At 41.6% G+C, this 15568-nt stretch overlaps 1 protein-coding gene across 1 annotated transcript in view; it reads left to right on the top strand.

Moving 5' to 3' along the window:
• The first annotated feature begins 5108 nt into the window (after positions 1-5108).
• Positions 5109-15568, top strand: part of LOC124805263 (sorbitol dehydrogenase-like) — a 99249-nt gene continuing 88789 nt past the window's right edge. Inside the window, exon 1 of the mRNA XM_047265774.1 lies at positions 5109-5230. Coding sequence (XP_047121730.1) covers positions 5171-5230 — 60 coding nt within the window. The 5' untranslated portion in view covers positions 5109-5170. The remainder of the gene's footprint in view (positions 5231-15568) is intronic.

Below are 15568 nucleotides of genomic sequence, written 5' to 3'. Positions count from 1 at the left end.
GTGTACTGCAGTATCGTGATACTATGTTTGTAGCACAGACATGTGGAGTGAAACGTACACTTGCACAATTGGCTTCCATGCATACAACTGTCTGGCAGATGGATTGGCTTTGTGGTGCAATGGGAAACGTGTGTACTACATTCTGACCCATGAACGATGGCGGTTTGCGCAAGTCGAGAAACAGAAATCTGTAGTATTGTTGCCAGTTCCACAGTTGCAGTACAAGCATACTCGTAGTTTGCGCTTAATGAAAGGGTATATCCTGAAAAATACGTGTCTCATGTGCTTCTGTATGATTTGTCGCTTACCACTACCATCAGCCATGATAGCTCGCAACAAACGAAATAAAAATTTGCTACATAACTCGCTAATATTATATTTAATGCTCGCATTGTCTACGACATTTACAGCAGAGCTCTGAGAGCACCAGTGAACGCTCATTGGTTGTTGGTGCAGAAGAAGGCTAAAATCAGCCGCCATTGTTTGTGGCTCCAACTATAGCGAATCCGACAATGCTTCAAAACTGCTAAGTATGTATGGGAATTGGATGTGTGTCCTCTTCTCTGTCTCCCCTGTCTCTCAGTTCATCTTCTCCTCTCCTCTCTCTTTCTCCATCTCCTGCTCTTTCCCCTTTCTCTGTGCATCACCTCCTCCTGCCTCTCCCCGTTATTCTCCTCCCCCCTCTCTCTGTCCACCTTCTTCTTCCTCCTCTCCACGTTCTTCCCCCTTCGCTCTGACTTTGAACCCTGTTGGTGTTTCAAAGGAATTCCTAATTGGGAACTGAAGTCGCTTAAAATTAATGGATATGGGATATGAGAGGGATCTCTCCATGTGCTAGATCTGTGAGGATAGTAGCTTCAGTAACAATATTTTTCATGCTTTTAATCTGCAAATGAGTAGAATTACAAATTTTCGATTAATTCAGATTCCATAGCAGTACTGTATTCTAATCAGCCAATAAGGCATAAATACAATTTTCCTGTTTTCTGTCAAAATCGACTGCGAGGAATAAAACAAAACAGCACAATGTTGGGTATACAAATTTTGTCTGAAATTATAAGTGAGTAGAAAGAAGTCAAATTGGCATGGTGAATTCATTTCACTGTGTATGATAGGTTTCACTGCAACACCCCTTTTCAATGCTTATTTTGCTTTTCGTGATATGGTTCTCTCTCTCTCTCTCTATTCGTTTAGTCGGTTCCGACTCTTCGTGACCCCATGAACCGAATCACGCCACTTTTTCCTATCTTGCACTTTCTCCCGTAGACCTTCCAGGTTGGAACACATTGCTTCTGTGATGCCATCGATCCATCTCATCCTCTGACGTCCTCTTCTTCTAGTTCCTTCAATCTTCCCCAGCATTAATGTTTTTTCCAGCGAGGCATGCCTTCGCAATGTGTGTCCAAAGTAGGTCAGCTTTTGTTTTAATATTAGACCTTCCAGGGAGAAATCTGGTTTTATTTGATCCAATATTGATCTGTTGGTTCTCTTTGCAGTCCATGGAACTCTAAGAAGTTTCCTCCAACACCACAATTCGAAGGAGTCAATTCTTCGCCGTTCAGCCTTTCTAATGGTCCAGGTCTCACATCCATACATCCATACTTCACAACATGGTTCACATAACCTCAAATAAGTAACGATTGATTCAATACTCTCAATGTTGAACTTACCATTCAGTTCCACAATCATTCGTATTCGGCTGCCATGGTCTACAGCAATGTGGGTCTCATGTAGTACGTTACACAGTTCATACAAACGAACGTAATAACGAATTTCTTCTTTTCCAGCAGACACCGGTGCTATCAGTTTCTCTTCACCTCCGATGTTGAGAACATCATATCGCTTCAAACGTCTGTAGTGAACAGATTTTTTATTGGAAACGATTTTTGCAGTTTTCGCTTCACTTAACAGACTATTATATTGCTCAGCAGTGACATAAAAATTGTTGTCCTTCTTCTTATTCACTGATTCAATTAAAAGTTCGTAAAATATGTTACGCACAACATCACTCATTCTGATGCAAAGCTGCAGAAGAAACAACACTTAAACGAGTCGCAAAGATGACAGTACGCACGAGCTCGACACTGACTGATACAACGCAGCGGTGAGCAGACTGAGAACTCATAATTGCCAACAAAGAAACCTATCTGAACACAAAATTGGTAACAATGAAAACTGTCTGAACCTGCACGACGGAGGCGGGATCTTCGATCCAGCTTTTACCAATTTGCATTGGTAAATCCTAAGATTTACCAATGTTTCTTGATAAACGTTCGAAATCTATGCATATAACGACAAATTTCGGACTTTTACCACATCGCGATTGTAAATCTTAGGTTTCATCTGTTAACTCTAGGATTTACCATTTATCTTACTTTTACAGTAACACACACACACACACACATACCATACGTATTAGAAACGTGTAGCGGACGTCTGCGTGAACATCTGAGCATTTATTGGTGTAATGTGTAAAAATCTGGAGTAAATCGGTTAAAAACTTTCCGAGATTTTTGGTAACAACCTTAACCTACGAGTCGTCTTGGTTTAGATGTATGTAGGTATACTGTCTACAGGGTGTTACAAAAAGGTACGGCCAAACTTTCAGGAAACATTCCTCACACACAAAGAAAGAAAATATGTTATGTGGACATGTGTCCGGAAGCGCTTACTTTCCATGTTAGAACCCATTTTATTACTTCTCTTCAAATCACATTAATCATGGAATGGAAACACACAGCAACAGAACGTACCAGCGTGACTTCAAACACTTTGTTACAGGAAATGTTCAAAATGTCCTCCGCTAGCGAGGATACATGCATCCATCCTCCGTCGCATGGAATCCCTGATGCGCTGTTGCAGCCCTGGAGAATGGCGTATTGTATCGCAGCCGTCCACAATACGAGCACGAAGAGTCTCTACATTTGCTACCGGGGTTGCGTAGACGAGAGCTTTCAAATGCCCGCATAAATAAAACTCCTTTCCTTGTGATATCACTTGGATGAAATGACACTCTATCCACTACTGGAAACACTAAGTTATTTTTCGGTTTGTCTTAGTTTTTTAAACTTGTATTCACAATGTGCCACTTTCTAACATAGCATTGTATTCATACCAGGACCAGAATTCATCTAAATCTCAAAAAAAAAAATTTATGTAGACTGTTAAAGCACCTGATGATGAAGCCCCAAGGCTCGAAATATACCGTGCATTGAAATAAAATCACGATTTTGACTGAAGGCAGTTATTCTTCATTTTACGCAAGTAATACAGGCACAGAAGAAACACTGTATACTATGAATGAAGTTAAATCTGTCCTACTGGATTATTGTTTTATATTTTGACATTGTTTTGTGTTAGTCTACAACATTGGTGGCCAAATTTTGTAAATTGCTGACAGGTAAGCAAGAATTTCTGAAGAAGGCAATAATCACTAGACCTTCCTTGGAAAGCATATGAAATTATTGTAAGTACATAGGAAAATTTATTTAATATTTTCAGTTAAGGTATGCCTAATTTAGGTAAGCAAGAATTTCTGAAGAAGGCAATAATCACCACACCTTCCTTGGAAAGCATATGATATTATTGTAAGCACATAGGAAAATTTATTTAATATTTTCAATTAGGGTGTGCCTAATTTAGTGTTTTTGTGAAAGGGAAATCAAACACATATCTTAACCATGAGTCTTACTGCTGTTAAAAACCAGAAAATTATTTCTTACCTGCTGTTACGTGATGCCGAAAGGATTATCGTGTAAAAAAGCACAGAAAATCCTTCAACCTGAAGTTTTTCCTTCTGATCCTGGTTTTGAGTTTTCAGTCTCTAAAAATGAAAGAAAGAATTTGAAAAGGCATCTCTCTGAGATGGACAACTACTCTGAGAGTGTAGGTCAACCGATCCTCCACCTACTGAAAACAATCACGTGTAAATGGACAGGAGCTGCCGTTCCTCGTACCTTGCCAATGTGGGTCAATGTTGTCATTCCGTCTCCATCGAGACGCGTTCAGGCCCGTCACTAGACATTTGCCGTACTGAAAAATCAACCTCTCTTACTTTATCCAGATGCCTAATGGATAAAAGGCTGGATCATACGGTTTTCCAGACAAATATATACGCTCAGCAACATGAAAACAGATACATGTCCTGCTCAAAGATGGAAATAGAAGTATTTTCGGCATTAAAATGTTGATAAAGATAACAAAATCACCAAGTTACAGAGACTGCTGGTTTTCACATTATGACCTGAAACTAATGCCAGTAGATTACTGCTTAAGCTCGTTTGTCTTTCACACTCACATGAACGACTTGCAATCTAATGTCTAAAGACAGTTACTGACTTGTTCCATAGGTCATTTTTATGATAAACGTTACGATGTGGAACTTCGCAGTAATACAAAAAAATGCTTCATCCATTTTTTAAAAAACGCATCATCAGGAAGATTTGCTGCCGGTATATAATTTCTTACCTATTACAGTATCTACAAAGTTAGAAAATATGAAAAGTTTGTCTGTGTCAAAGACACAAATTTCGTGCGACACCCGTTACAGGACTTTGTACTGCTCCTTATTAGAACGAGCTGAACCTTTTTTCTTTCTGTTTTTCGGTCAGTTTTTGCGCCCCTTCTGTGCCTGCAGCCTTGGCGGGGTCCTGTCTCGCCACTACTTCGTTACAGCTCTGGTTGAGCTGAGATAGAGATGCCAATTAAAAAAAAAATTAAAATAGCTTCCACAATTTTTGCTGTATGTACCGAAATTTTTAAGCTCCGTCTTCCAAAAAAAATTGGACCTGCCCATGCTGCACCAGTCTATTTGTTCGGGCGTCGTTGAGTAGGCTAATAAACGTTGCGTATTTAAACTATATCGTCCGAAAACACAGTGCATCATTTGCTTCTTTTTTTTCCTTTTCGCAACCGTCTTTGAGATGCAATTTATTCCCTTATATAACACGACACGTCTAAATCGCTCGGCGAGGTAAAAATACGTTACAGTTACAAACAACTGGATTACAGTCCTGAGTTGCGGCGTGTAATGTGACAACTAAGCGGGCGTTCTTACATAATGGCTCAGTAATTTACTTCCAAGTGTGTCTGCTTCTACTACAGTCAGAGTTCCCTCAGTTTTGCGAGATACTTTGATGACAGATCCCTGTTCATAGCGACGATAAAGACCATGGCAGAGCAACAAGAGAATTTGGCCGCTGTACTCCACAAAAAAGATGACATTCGTATAGTAAGTACCAGTGTTAGCTTAGAAAAGTTTTATTTTAAATTGACAATGGCAAACCTACCTGTTTGGCCTGCTATAGCTTTCACTTTCTCTCCCTGTTTCCGTAACGTATGTCTTATTTTCAGATGGTTATCAAAATTACGAACTTACCTGACAGAATATGCTAATTACTGCATCAGACCTCATATAGCATGATTATTCCGTCCATAAGGGGCGGCATTATGACGACTACGACTGTTGATAAATACAATGAAACAGTTTCTGTATCAGCCACTCGTTTATTTTACTACTATGCGTTTCGAAGGTTCACACCACTGTCTTCAGGTGGACAATTGTTTATTTACGTGGTTGCTGTTGGTAAAGAGTACAGAATCATTTCACATTAGAAGACCAAGGACAGTGCAGGCTATTTTACGTCTTTTGCTAATAATAAAATTTGTTTATTTAGCAAAAGACGCAAAATGACCTACACTGTGCTTGGTCTGCTACTGTGGAAAGACGTCTGTGCTCTTCACCAACACCAGCCATGCAATTAACTATGCTCCATCTGAAGATGATGGTGTGAACCACCGAAACGCAAAGGCAAAATAAACAAGTGATTAATGTAGAAACTGTTTTCATTTGCTCATATAGCATACCGTATAGCTGCAAATCATCGTGGAATGCGTAACTACAGCTAGTATACATAGTTCACAGAAATTCTATGCCATTCAGCAGGCTGTGCAGTACTTAGTTTCGTTAACGATGTTGTGGTGCGAGATACACATCAGATTACCTGCCCCCAACATAGTTGATACTGCTGAAACAATATGTTGGGGAGGGTCACATCATCCACATCGTAATAACTGCATTGAGCCAAGTTCTTCGTACAACCTCGTCTTTGAAGATGTTGTTCCCATTACACCTTTCTTTCAATCCAGCACTAAACATTGCTGAATATCTGTTGTTCAGTTATTGTGGTGCATTACGCTTTGTTAGGCAATGCATCATTATACACCATACACAGAGGAAAAAAATGAAATGCTTGTTCGGTTCCCGTGTACCAGCACCAAAACTTTCATTATTTCACAATTCAACATTTACAGAGTAAGGTTAAAGTGCACAAAACCTGAACGAAGGCAGGTGTGAGTGAGCAAACTAGATGCTGGATGAGTAATAACAGTTGTAAGTCCTCGTAAAATCGTAATCAGCATTGCAGTTAATAGTCTATATAGCAGTCTGCAGTCTAGTCCACCAGAGAACAACCAAACTCCAGTGATGTGTCACGAAGACGTCAACTGCATTCACTTGATGATCGATATATTCTGTGGTGGGATCGATGTTGTTATCTGGGCAACAGACAAGCTCCTTCGTCCCAAAGTTCGTCGGTAAGAAACGTCCAAGATGGTGACAGAGACGACGAACCAGACGAGGGCGAATGTAGGTGGATATCTCGCCCAATGGTTCTGTCAGCAGAGACTGCATATCGACGCCCAAGGTTGGCAAGGAGATCGGAGGTGCCTCATCCATTTCCACTTCCAAAGGTGGTTGGCTGTCTACGGCGTTGAATGAATGGGCAGCAGAATCAGTGCAGCAATCCATGGAATACCGTGCCATCTTGTACTTGTCAGTGGCGTTTTCCCGCAAGACTGTGATCACATTGGGGCAATTAACCGACGACAAATATAGGTCGAAGACGGCTGAAATCAGTATGCAAGTATCTCTGCAGTCATAGCGCAACCAATATCATCGTCTTAACTTACAGACTTCAAAAATGATCGGCGCATTTAAATCAGTTCTTTTTCTGACGTTCCCACACGCATAACAGATTGTGATAAATAGTGCGAGCCACGACAGAGGTATCGTCAAATTTTATGTGGTGACCATTTTCTAACGCATGCTCAGCTTACGCAGATTTCTCTGGATAGCGTAGGCGATAATACCTCTCATGTTCTTTCCTGTGTTGTTCCGCAGTGCACACTGTTTGTCCGATGTACTTCTGGCTACACTCACAAGGTATTTCGTAGACTCCAGGTGTTCTGAACCCTAATGCGTCTTTAACTGGTCTCAGTAATTGACAGATTTTCGTTGGAGGCCTGGAGATTGATTAGATCTTGTGTCTTTTCAACAGGCAGCTTATCCTGACCGACAGAGAGCCACAGAATGGCAGCGAAGCAAGTTTTTTTCCTGCTCCTCGTCGGTGGTCTTATTATGATATTTCCCAGAAATCACTTCTTTCACTTGATGGGTGCTGTAGCCGTTATTCCTGAAAACCTTGCCTAGGTGGCTCAGTTCATGGGGCAGGTTATCGTCGTCTGATATTACTCTTGCACGATGCACCAATGTTTGTAATACTGTGCGCTTCTGTGCTGGATGATGATGGCTGACGGCGTGCAGGTACAGGTCTGTGTGTGTGGGTTTTCTGTAGACGCTGTGGCCAAGGCACCCATTTCGTTTACGGTGGACAAGAACGTCGAGGAAGTGCAATGCATTATCTTTTTCCAATTCCATGGTGAACTGGATATTACTGTTGATGTCATTGAGGTGTCTAGTTTCTCGCGTCCGTGTGGCCAAATGACGAACGTGTCGTCAACGTATCGAAAGAAACACTTCAGCTTCAATGGTGCGGTATCTATGGCAATATCCTCAAAATTCTCCATGAAGAGGTTTGCAGCAGCTGGAGCCAACGGGCTACACATTGCTACGCCGTCTGTCTGATTGTAATACTGGCCCTTGTACTCGAAATAGGAGGACGTAAGAATGTGCATAAATAGCTCGATCACGTCACTTACAAAGTACTGGGAAATTAGATCCAAAGCGTCTTTGATTGGCACATTCGTAAACAGCGCTACTACATCAAAACTGACCATAATATCATCCTCACTAAGGCGTAGATGGTTGATTCTACTGATAAATTCTCCTGCGTTTTGTATATGATGTTCGCAGTGTCCCTCATGTGGAGCAAGGAGCTTGGCCAAATGCTTCGCCAGCTTGTATGTTGGAGAACCTATTGTCGACACAATAAGGCGAAATGGCGTCCTGTCCTTGTGTATCTTCGGTAAACCATAAGCATTAGGTGGTCTAGGCGCCTGTGGGAGAAGATTCTTAACCACACTGTCCTCCACTGAAGATCGCTTAAGAAGTTCATATGTTTTTCCCTACCATTTTGATGTCGGGTCGCGTGGGAGCTTCCGTTAAGTATCTTCGTTCAGAAGTGCACAGATCTTCGTATCATAGTCCTCGAACTCCATAATTACGGCGGCATTGCCCTTGTCAGCAGGAAGTACCACAATGCTTTCATCATTATGTAGTGCTTGAAGGCCGTTGCGCTCAGCCCTAGTCATGTTGGATGCTGCTAACTTCGCCTTTGTCAGTATACGGCTGATTTCTTGCAGTATTTTGTCTGCTGTTTCATGTGGGAGCTTGTGGACTGCCTGTTTAACACCGCTTATTATTTCACAGACAGGAATGTCCCTTCGATGAAAGTGCGAAATTAAGTCCTTTCTTAAGTACCGACGTTGCACCCATGTCTATATCTCTCGCCGTCAAGTTGATGATGGTGCGTGAATACAGACGGTGGCTTGCAGCTCATCACTGCGTGGGATCCAGCGATGGCGCGGTTGAAGAGGGCACATCGAATGCCGAATCAAAACATGCCCATATATGGCAATGTCACAGGTACCAGTGACGTCACAGCCGGCAGCTAGCGTATATAAGGGCGCACCAACAGCCCACTGGTAGTCATACCACTTGACAATGGCCACAGAGAGCTTGGCTGAAAGCTTGTGCAGTTTTAAGCAATTGACGCGGTTGGAAACCCAAGAACATTTTATTCAATGTTATATATATAGTAGTCTGGAGCCGAATCCAATAAAGAACAGCTACGTTCCAGTAGCCGATTGCTAGGATGATGTTAACAGTCTTCACTTGGTGAACGTTACCTCCTGTGGCAGAATTGATGTCATTATTCGGGCTAGATACAAGATTTACAAGGGTGTACAGAGAGAGAGGGGCAAGGGTTGGCAGCTGCCTCCTTTCCCCAATGGGAAACAAAAAATGATATTTGCAAACCAGTTTCACATCCTGCCTCTCCACAGAGTAGACATATCAGTACAGAACATGGAATGGATATTACTGGTAGCAAGTGTACCCAGAGTAATTTGAGACGCTATTCCAAGGTGGATGACAGTTTGTTATATATTGTCCAACCCTCTCCTACCCCCTTGCCACCCAAATATAGCTTCCTATCATTCCCACTATTAAATGCCGCAGATGACAATGATTTTAATAATAATAACAAAAATAAAGGCAACATTTTAATATGACAATAGTAACATGTTCACTTCACATATAACTTGAGTATAACATTCAAGAACTTGCAGTTCTGAGAAATTCAGTATTTGAAAGTCTGACCTGGTGGTCTACTAGTAACGCACACGCTTGGAAACTGAGAGGCTACATGATCAAATCCCTGTCGAGCCATGGTTTTTCAGTCTGCCCTTATTTTGACCTTCACCTGCCAAGTGAAGGGAGGAATTGCCAGGATGACACGTGAATCACATTCCCCTTGGACTGTAGGTCCTCATTCTCTGGTTGAATAACTGGTGTTGGTTGGAGATGAATAAATCGCTGAGTGGCATCCAGTCAAAAGACTTACATTTGGCCACATAAAATTACGTCAATCAGTGAATAAGTAAGCTTCTCTATTTTATTTCTCTGCAAAGTAAGCTGTTCCCATGACATATAAGGTGAGTTCGACTGGAAGGTGTTGACAATGCTCACACAACCTTGTGATGCGTATCTTGCCAGTACACTGGAAGGTGCATGGAGTTAACATCAACAAAGTGTGTCTGCTTCTGAGCTGCACTCTTTCATTTGTTTTTTCACAGTAAAATGGCTGTCCACGGTCAATATCCATCGAGGGTTAATCTCTGTCCATGCAGAGGGCTGTATGAGCATTCAAATGGCTCAACATTGGCGTTTGTAATTTGTGGAAGGGCACACACATGTGCATGACGAATAGAACACACAGAGGTTCACTACAGTGGATCCCATTATTGCAGTTCTCATTATTGCTGAGGGAGCTCATTGCATTACCACTGACAACATCCTAATACAGCTACCCCCTGGAACTGCAATTGACCACTCATACATCAAAAATATCCTGACAGACCACCTTCACTACTGCAAAGTCTGTGCAAGATGAGACTCACGTTTGCTGAGTCATTTTTACAAACAGCAACGATTGAAGTCAGCCAGAATATTTCTGAAAATGAATCATAGAGAGAAATGCTCTCCAAATGGCTTTTCCCTGGGGACAAGCTCTGGGTCCATCATTCGACTTGTGAGACAAAACGTCAAGGTACAAAGTGAAAGAAACCTGTCTAAAGGGCCCCAGAAGAGCCAAAGATCACAGATTAATCAGAGCAAGGTATTGTAACCACCTTTTGGGACTGTCAGGGGGTTTTGACCATTTAGTACCTGCCTTGCAATGCAGAGGTGCTGCAATGTCTTGAGGAATCTGTGAGCTGCCACCAAAAGAAAATGGCCTGGACATTTGCCTCAAAAAATTCTCTTCCTTCATGACAATGCTCGGCCTCATACAACTTGAATGACTCACATGGAGCTCAAAAGATTCAACTGGCAAGAGTTCTTGCATCCTCCATATTCATCAGACTTTGCCCCTGGGTGATTCTCACATGTTGCTCCAAGACAAAGGTCATATTGGAGGTAAGCACTTCATCACCGATGATGAAATCAAATTAACAGTGAACAGCTAATTACAGGTACATTAGATGATCTGGTACAACAGTGGTTTGGAAGAACTTTTGTTGAGTTACTGTACCAAAAATACTTGGAAAAACATGGCAACTATGTGGAAAATTAATGGAGGCATTGTACAATATCAATAAAATAATTTCAAAACGAAAAATTATGTGTTTTATATCATCAAAAAAAATTTTGCTTCACCTCAGTTCTGAGAGTTCCAGATTCTGTACGGAAAATTGGAATAGAGATCAACATAAACGTTATTTCTGCTCTTTGTATTGCTCATGAAAACCGCACACAGCATGTTGTACCACCATACAGTGAGACCTTCAGAGGTGGTGGTCCAGATAGCTGTACACATTGGTAGCACGTCCTCTTGCATTGATGCATGCCTGTATTCATTGTGGCATAATATCCACAAGTTCATCAAGGCACTGTTGGTTCAGATTGTCCCACTCCTCAACGGCGATTCAGCGTAGACCCCTCAGAGTGGTTAGTGGGTCACGTCATCCATAAACAGCCCTTTTCACTCTACCCCAGGCATGTTCGATAGGCTTCATGTCTGGAGAACAAGCTGGCCACTCTAGTTGAGCAATGTCATTATCCTGAAAGAAGTCATTTACAGGATGTGCACGATAGGGGTGCAAATTGTCCATGAAGATGAATACCACACCAATAAGCTGCCGATAGGGTTGTGCTATTGGTCGGAGGATGGCATTCACGTACGGTACAGCTGTTATGGCGCCTTCCATGACCACTAGTGGCGTACATCAGCCCCACATAATGCCACCCCAAAACAGAAGGGAACCTCCACCTTGCTGCACTCACAGAACAATGTGTCTAAGGAGTTCAGCCTGACTGGGTTGCCTCCAAACATGCCTCCAACAATTCTCTGGTTGAAGGCATATGTGAGACTCATAGCTTAAGAGAATGTGACACCAATCCTGAGCTGTCCATTCGGCATGTTGTTGGGCCCATCTGTACCATGTTGCATGGTGGTGTGGTTACAAAGTTGGACCTCGCCATGGATGTCATGAGTAAAGTTGCACATCATACAGCCTATTGCGCACAGTTTGAGTCATAACATGATGTCCTGTGGCTGCACAAAAAGCATTATTCAATATGGTAGCATTGCTGTAAGGGTTCCTCCGAGCCATAATCCATAGGTAGTGATCATCCTCTGCAGTAGTAGCCCTTGGGCGGCCTGAGTGAGGCATGTCATCGACAGTTCGTTTCTCTCTGTATCTTCTCCATGTTCAAACAACATCACTTTGGTGCACTCTGAGATAATTGGACACTTCACTTGTTGAGAGCCCTTCCTGGCACAAAGTAACAATGTGGACATGATCGAACCATGGTATTGACTGTCTAGGCATCGTTAAACTACAGACAACACAAGCCCTGTACCTACTTCCTGGTGGAATGACTGGAAATGATTGGCTGTTGGACCCCCTCCACCTAATAGGCACTGCTCATACATGGTTGTTTACATTTTTGGGTGGGTTTAGTGACATATCTGAACAGTCAAAGGGACATATCTGAACTGTCAATGTCTATCTTCAGGAGTTCTGGGAACTGGGGTGATGCAAAACGTTTTTGATGTGTGTGTGTGTGTGTGTGTGTGTGTGTGTGTGTGTGTAAAGCATTTGTCCAAAAACTTGATAAGTAGCTGTTTCCTGTAATTGATTTAAGAACTATAATAGTGACAAAGTTTCACAACTTTCGCAACACATTTACACACTACAGAATCTAAGTGAGCACTCAACACTAACAGTATTCCATGTAGCATTGCATTTACGGACAAAGTTCTGCAGACTATGGTTAGGCGAGTGGGTAAAGAAATGGAATGCTGTTTCTTTCTGTAGCTTCCTTGTATGCTTGGGTAGTATGTCTTTTATTGTTTTCCAAAAGTTACCTGAGTAGGTTGCATACTGACATATGTAAAAATATAAACACTTTTCTTAGGGGATGTATTTTTTTATGTATTACTACACAGGGCCCAAAACTGCAACAAATTTGAGTACAGAAAGTATCTGTCCAACAACAAAATACATGTTAATGTGACCACTGCCTGTGTTCAACGTCAACACGAAATATCCTCTCACAGATGACAGGTGGCAACACTAGCAGTGGAGGGTATATAAAGCGTGTCGGGGTGTGTGGTAAACAGTGCAGTCATTGTCGTAATGCAGGAACAGAGTCATTTATCTGTCATGCAAATGGATGCAATCATTGGCTTTCAGGCCAAAGAGGAAGCATTTCCAAAATGATAAAGTTTTTAAATTGTTTACATGCTGCAATAGTTATAAGTTCACTGGCCATGGGAAAATGGAGTTACCAGACATTCACTATGGCAACTGAGGTGCAGCATGGGACATAGGTGACAGGGGTGAATGATGGGTGTGGAGATGTGTACATGTTAATAGATGTGCAGCTGCTGAGCAAATGACCACCCATATGAACCAAGAGGCTACCAACAGTGTTTCCTCAATGACTGTTCAGGAAATGTTGCTGCATAAGATCGTCCTCAGCAGGCACATGTTTCATGCACACATGCTGACTGCTGTTCATCAGTGATGAAGGCTGGAGATTGCATGCCAGTACCACAACTGGACTCCTCTGAGTGGTGACAGGTGACATTTTCACAATGAATCACGTTTTATGCTTCATTGGACAGATGCTTGTTGGCATCTACGACATGAAATGTCTGAAAACAAGATGACCAAGCCAGAGAAGGGAGAGTTATAGTCTGGGGAATGTTTCTGTGGCATTCCCTGGGTGATCTCATCATTCAGGAAGGCACATTGGATCAATACAAGTATGCATCTATCCTTGAGAACCACGTCTACCCCATCCTGCAATTTGTTTTTCCTTGGCATGTTGGCATCTACCAGCCAGGCAATCAATAGTCTGTGGAACCACCTTGATCACACTGTTTGTGTCATGGATTCTCAACCAGGAAACCTATCACAGCTGGCCACGGCAATGATGAAGTCCACATGACTTCACATCCCTGTCGGTACCTTCCAGAACTTCATTGACTATCTTCCTGCTTGTCTTGTGCAAAAGGTGGTTGTTTATGCATGCAACAGTTGGTCACATTAATGTGAACAGACAGTTTAATTTGTAAAAATCACATGCAAACCAAACAATCTCAGTTAAGTACAATGTACATTGTATTTAGCAGGCACCTACTACAAAAAGATGGCATTACTGTAGTTGGTCATTATTAATTATAGTTTGTCAATATTTTTGACTTTATTTTGTAATAAATTGTGCTCTTTTACATCCAATCCTCTCCTGGCTCAGATCCAGGGTATTTTTTACCTTTATCACACCCTTTTCCCTGCAGTATATAACCCTACCATCTTGCAGGCCTGTAGTATAGTAGGCAAGGAATCTAAGTGGTCATATCATCATTTGACAATCATGAAATTAGACTTTGAGTTTATTAAGATTTGCAGCTCTACTATCATTGATGGGAATAAATGAAGTAAAATTCTTTTGCGAGCAATTGATGCACTGTATGCATTTTCTAATTGACAAATCACAACTGTACAGTACACTAAAGATAGTCATTATATTAAATAATGAATGGCTTTCCCAGTCATACTGGCAGTAAATTCTATTTGCTCTTTCACTCAATATGTCCCATACATCCCATCCAGAAGGAATACTTCCATGAATGTGGAAAGATCCCATGCAAAGATAAACAAACCACAAGGAAGTCATAGAATCTTAATCCATATACTGCTTTAACAGCTTTAATACTAAAATAAAGAATGATCATAAATTTTTTACATTCATAATTCTTTGCTCCAAAATTTAGCCTTATGACATTGTGTTAGCTTAATGTGTCACAAACATGTCATAATAGTTTCACTGTTGGCAATCGTGACTGTGAGAGGTGGGCAAGCTAAGTCCAGTGTCGCCTACTTCGCCAATGGAGGTGATGTGTGATGAGCAATATGTGGCTTTGAAATTCTGCTTTCATATCGACAACTATTCCATTGAGGCATATGGATTGCTACAGGAATCCTATGGAGAGACTGTTCTTCCCTACAGCACAGCTCATAGGTGGTTTAAATTGTTTAAAGCAGTGACACAGTCAAATCCAGAAGAAGATGTTCCTGCTCTCCACCTTTTGCTCTTGCAAAGGGAAACATCAACACTGCTACTGTCATTGTGAGAGAAGGTCAACAAATAACCTTACAAACAATTTCTCAAACAATGAAAATTTCATTGAGTACCACCAACAAGCTGAGAGAAAATTTACACATAAGACATTTTTGTACACTGTGAGCTCCAAAATGGCTGATTCCCAAACAAACAAGTCTATGTGTATTTGAAGTTGATGCTAGAGGAAGATCTGGAGTTTCTTTCTAAGAAAATCTATGCTCATGAAACTTGGCTACTTTGTTATGATCCTGTGAGCAAACAGGAAAACTCCTTCATCACCACCCCCCAAGAAAACAAAAGTGGTTGCTTTTGCTGCAATTTGCTCATCTCACTTTTTGATATTCACAGAATGGTTTATCAGCATGTTGTGTCTGCACATACATCAATCATTCAACAGTGGTACAGGGATCCCCC

This window comes from Schistocerca piceifrons, chromosome 7, assembly GCF_021461385.2.
Source record: "Schistocerca piceifrons isolate TAMUIC-IGC-003096 chromosome 7, iqSchPice1.1, whole genome shotgun sequence".
NCBI lineage: Eukaryota > Metazoa > Arthropoda > Insecta > Orthoptera > Acrididae > Schistocerca > Schistocerca piceifrons.
This window is presented reverse-complemented; position numbering and strand designations above follow the sequence as displayed.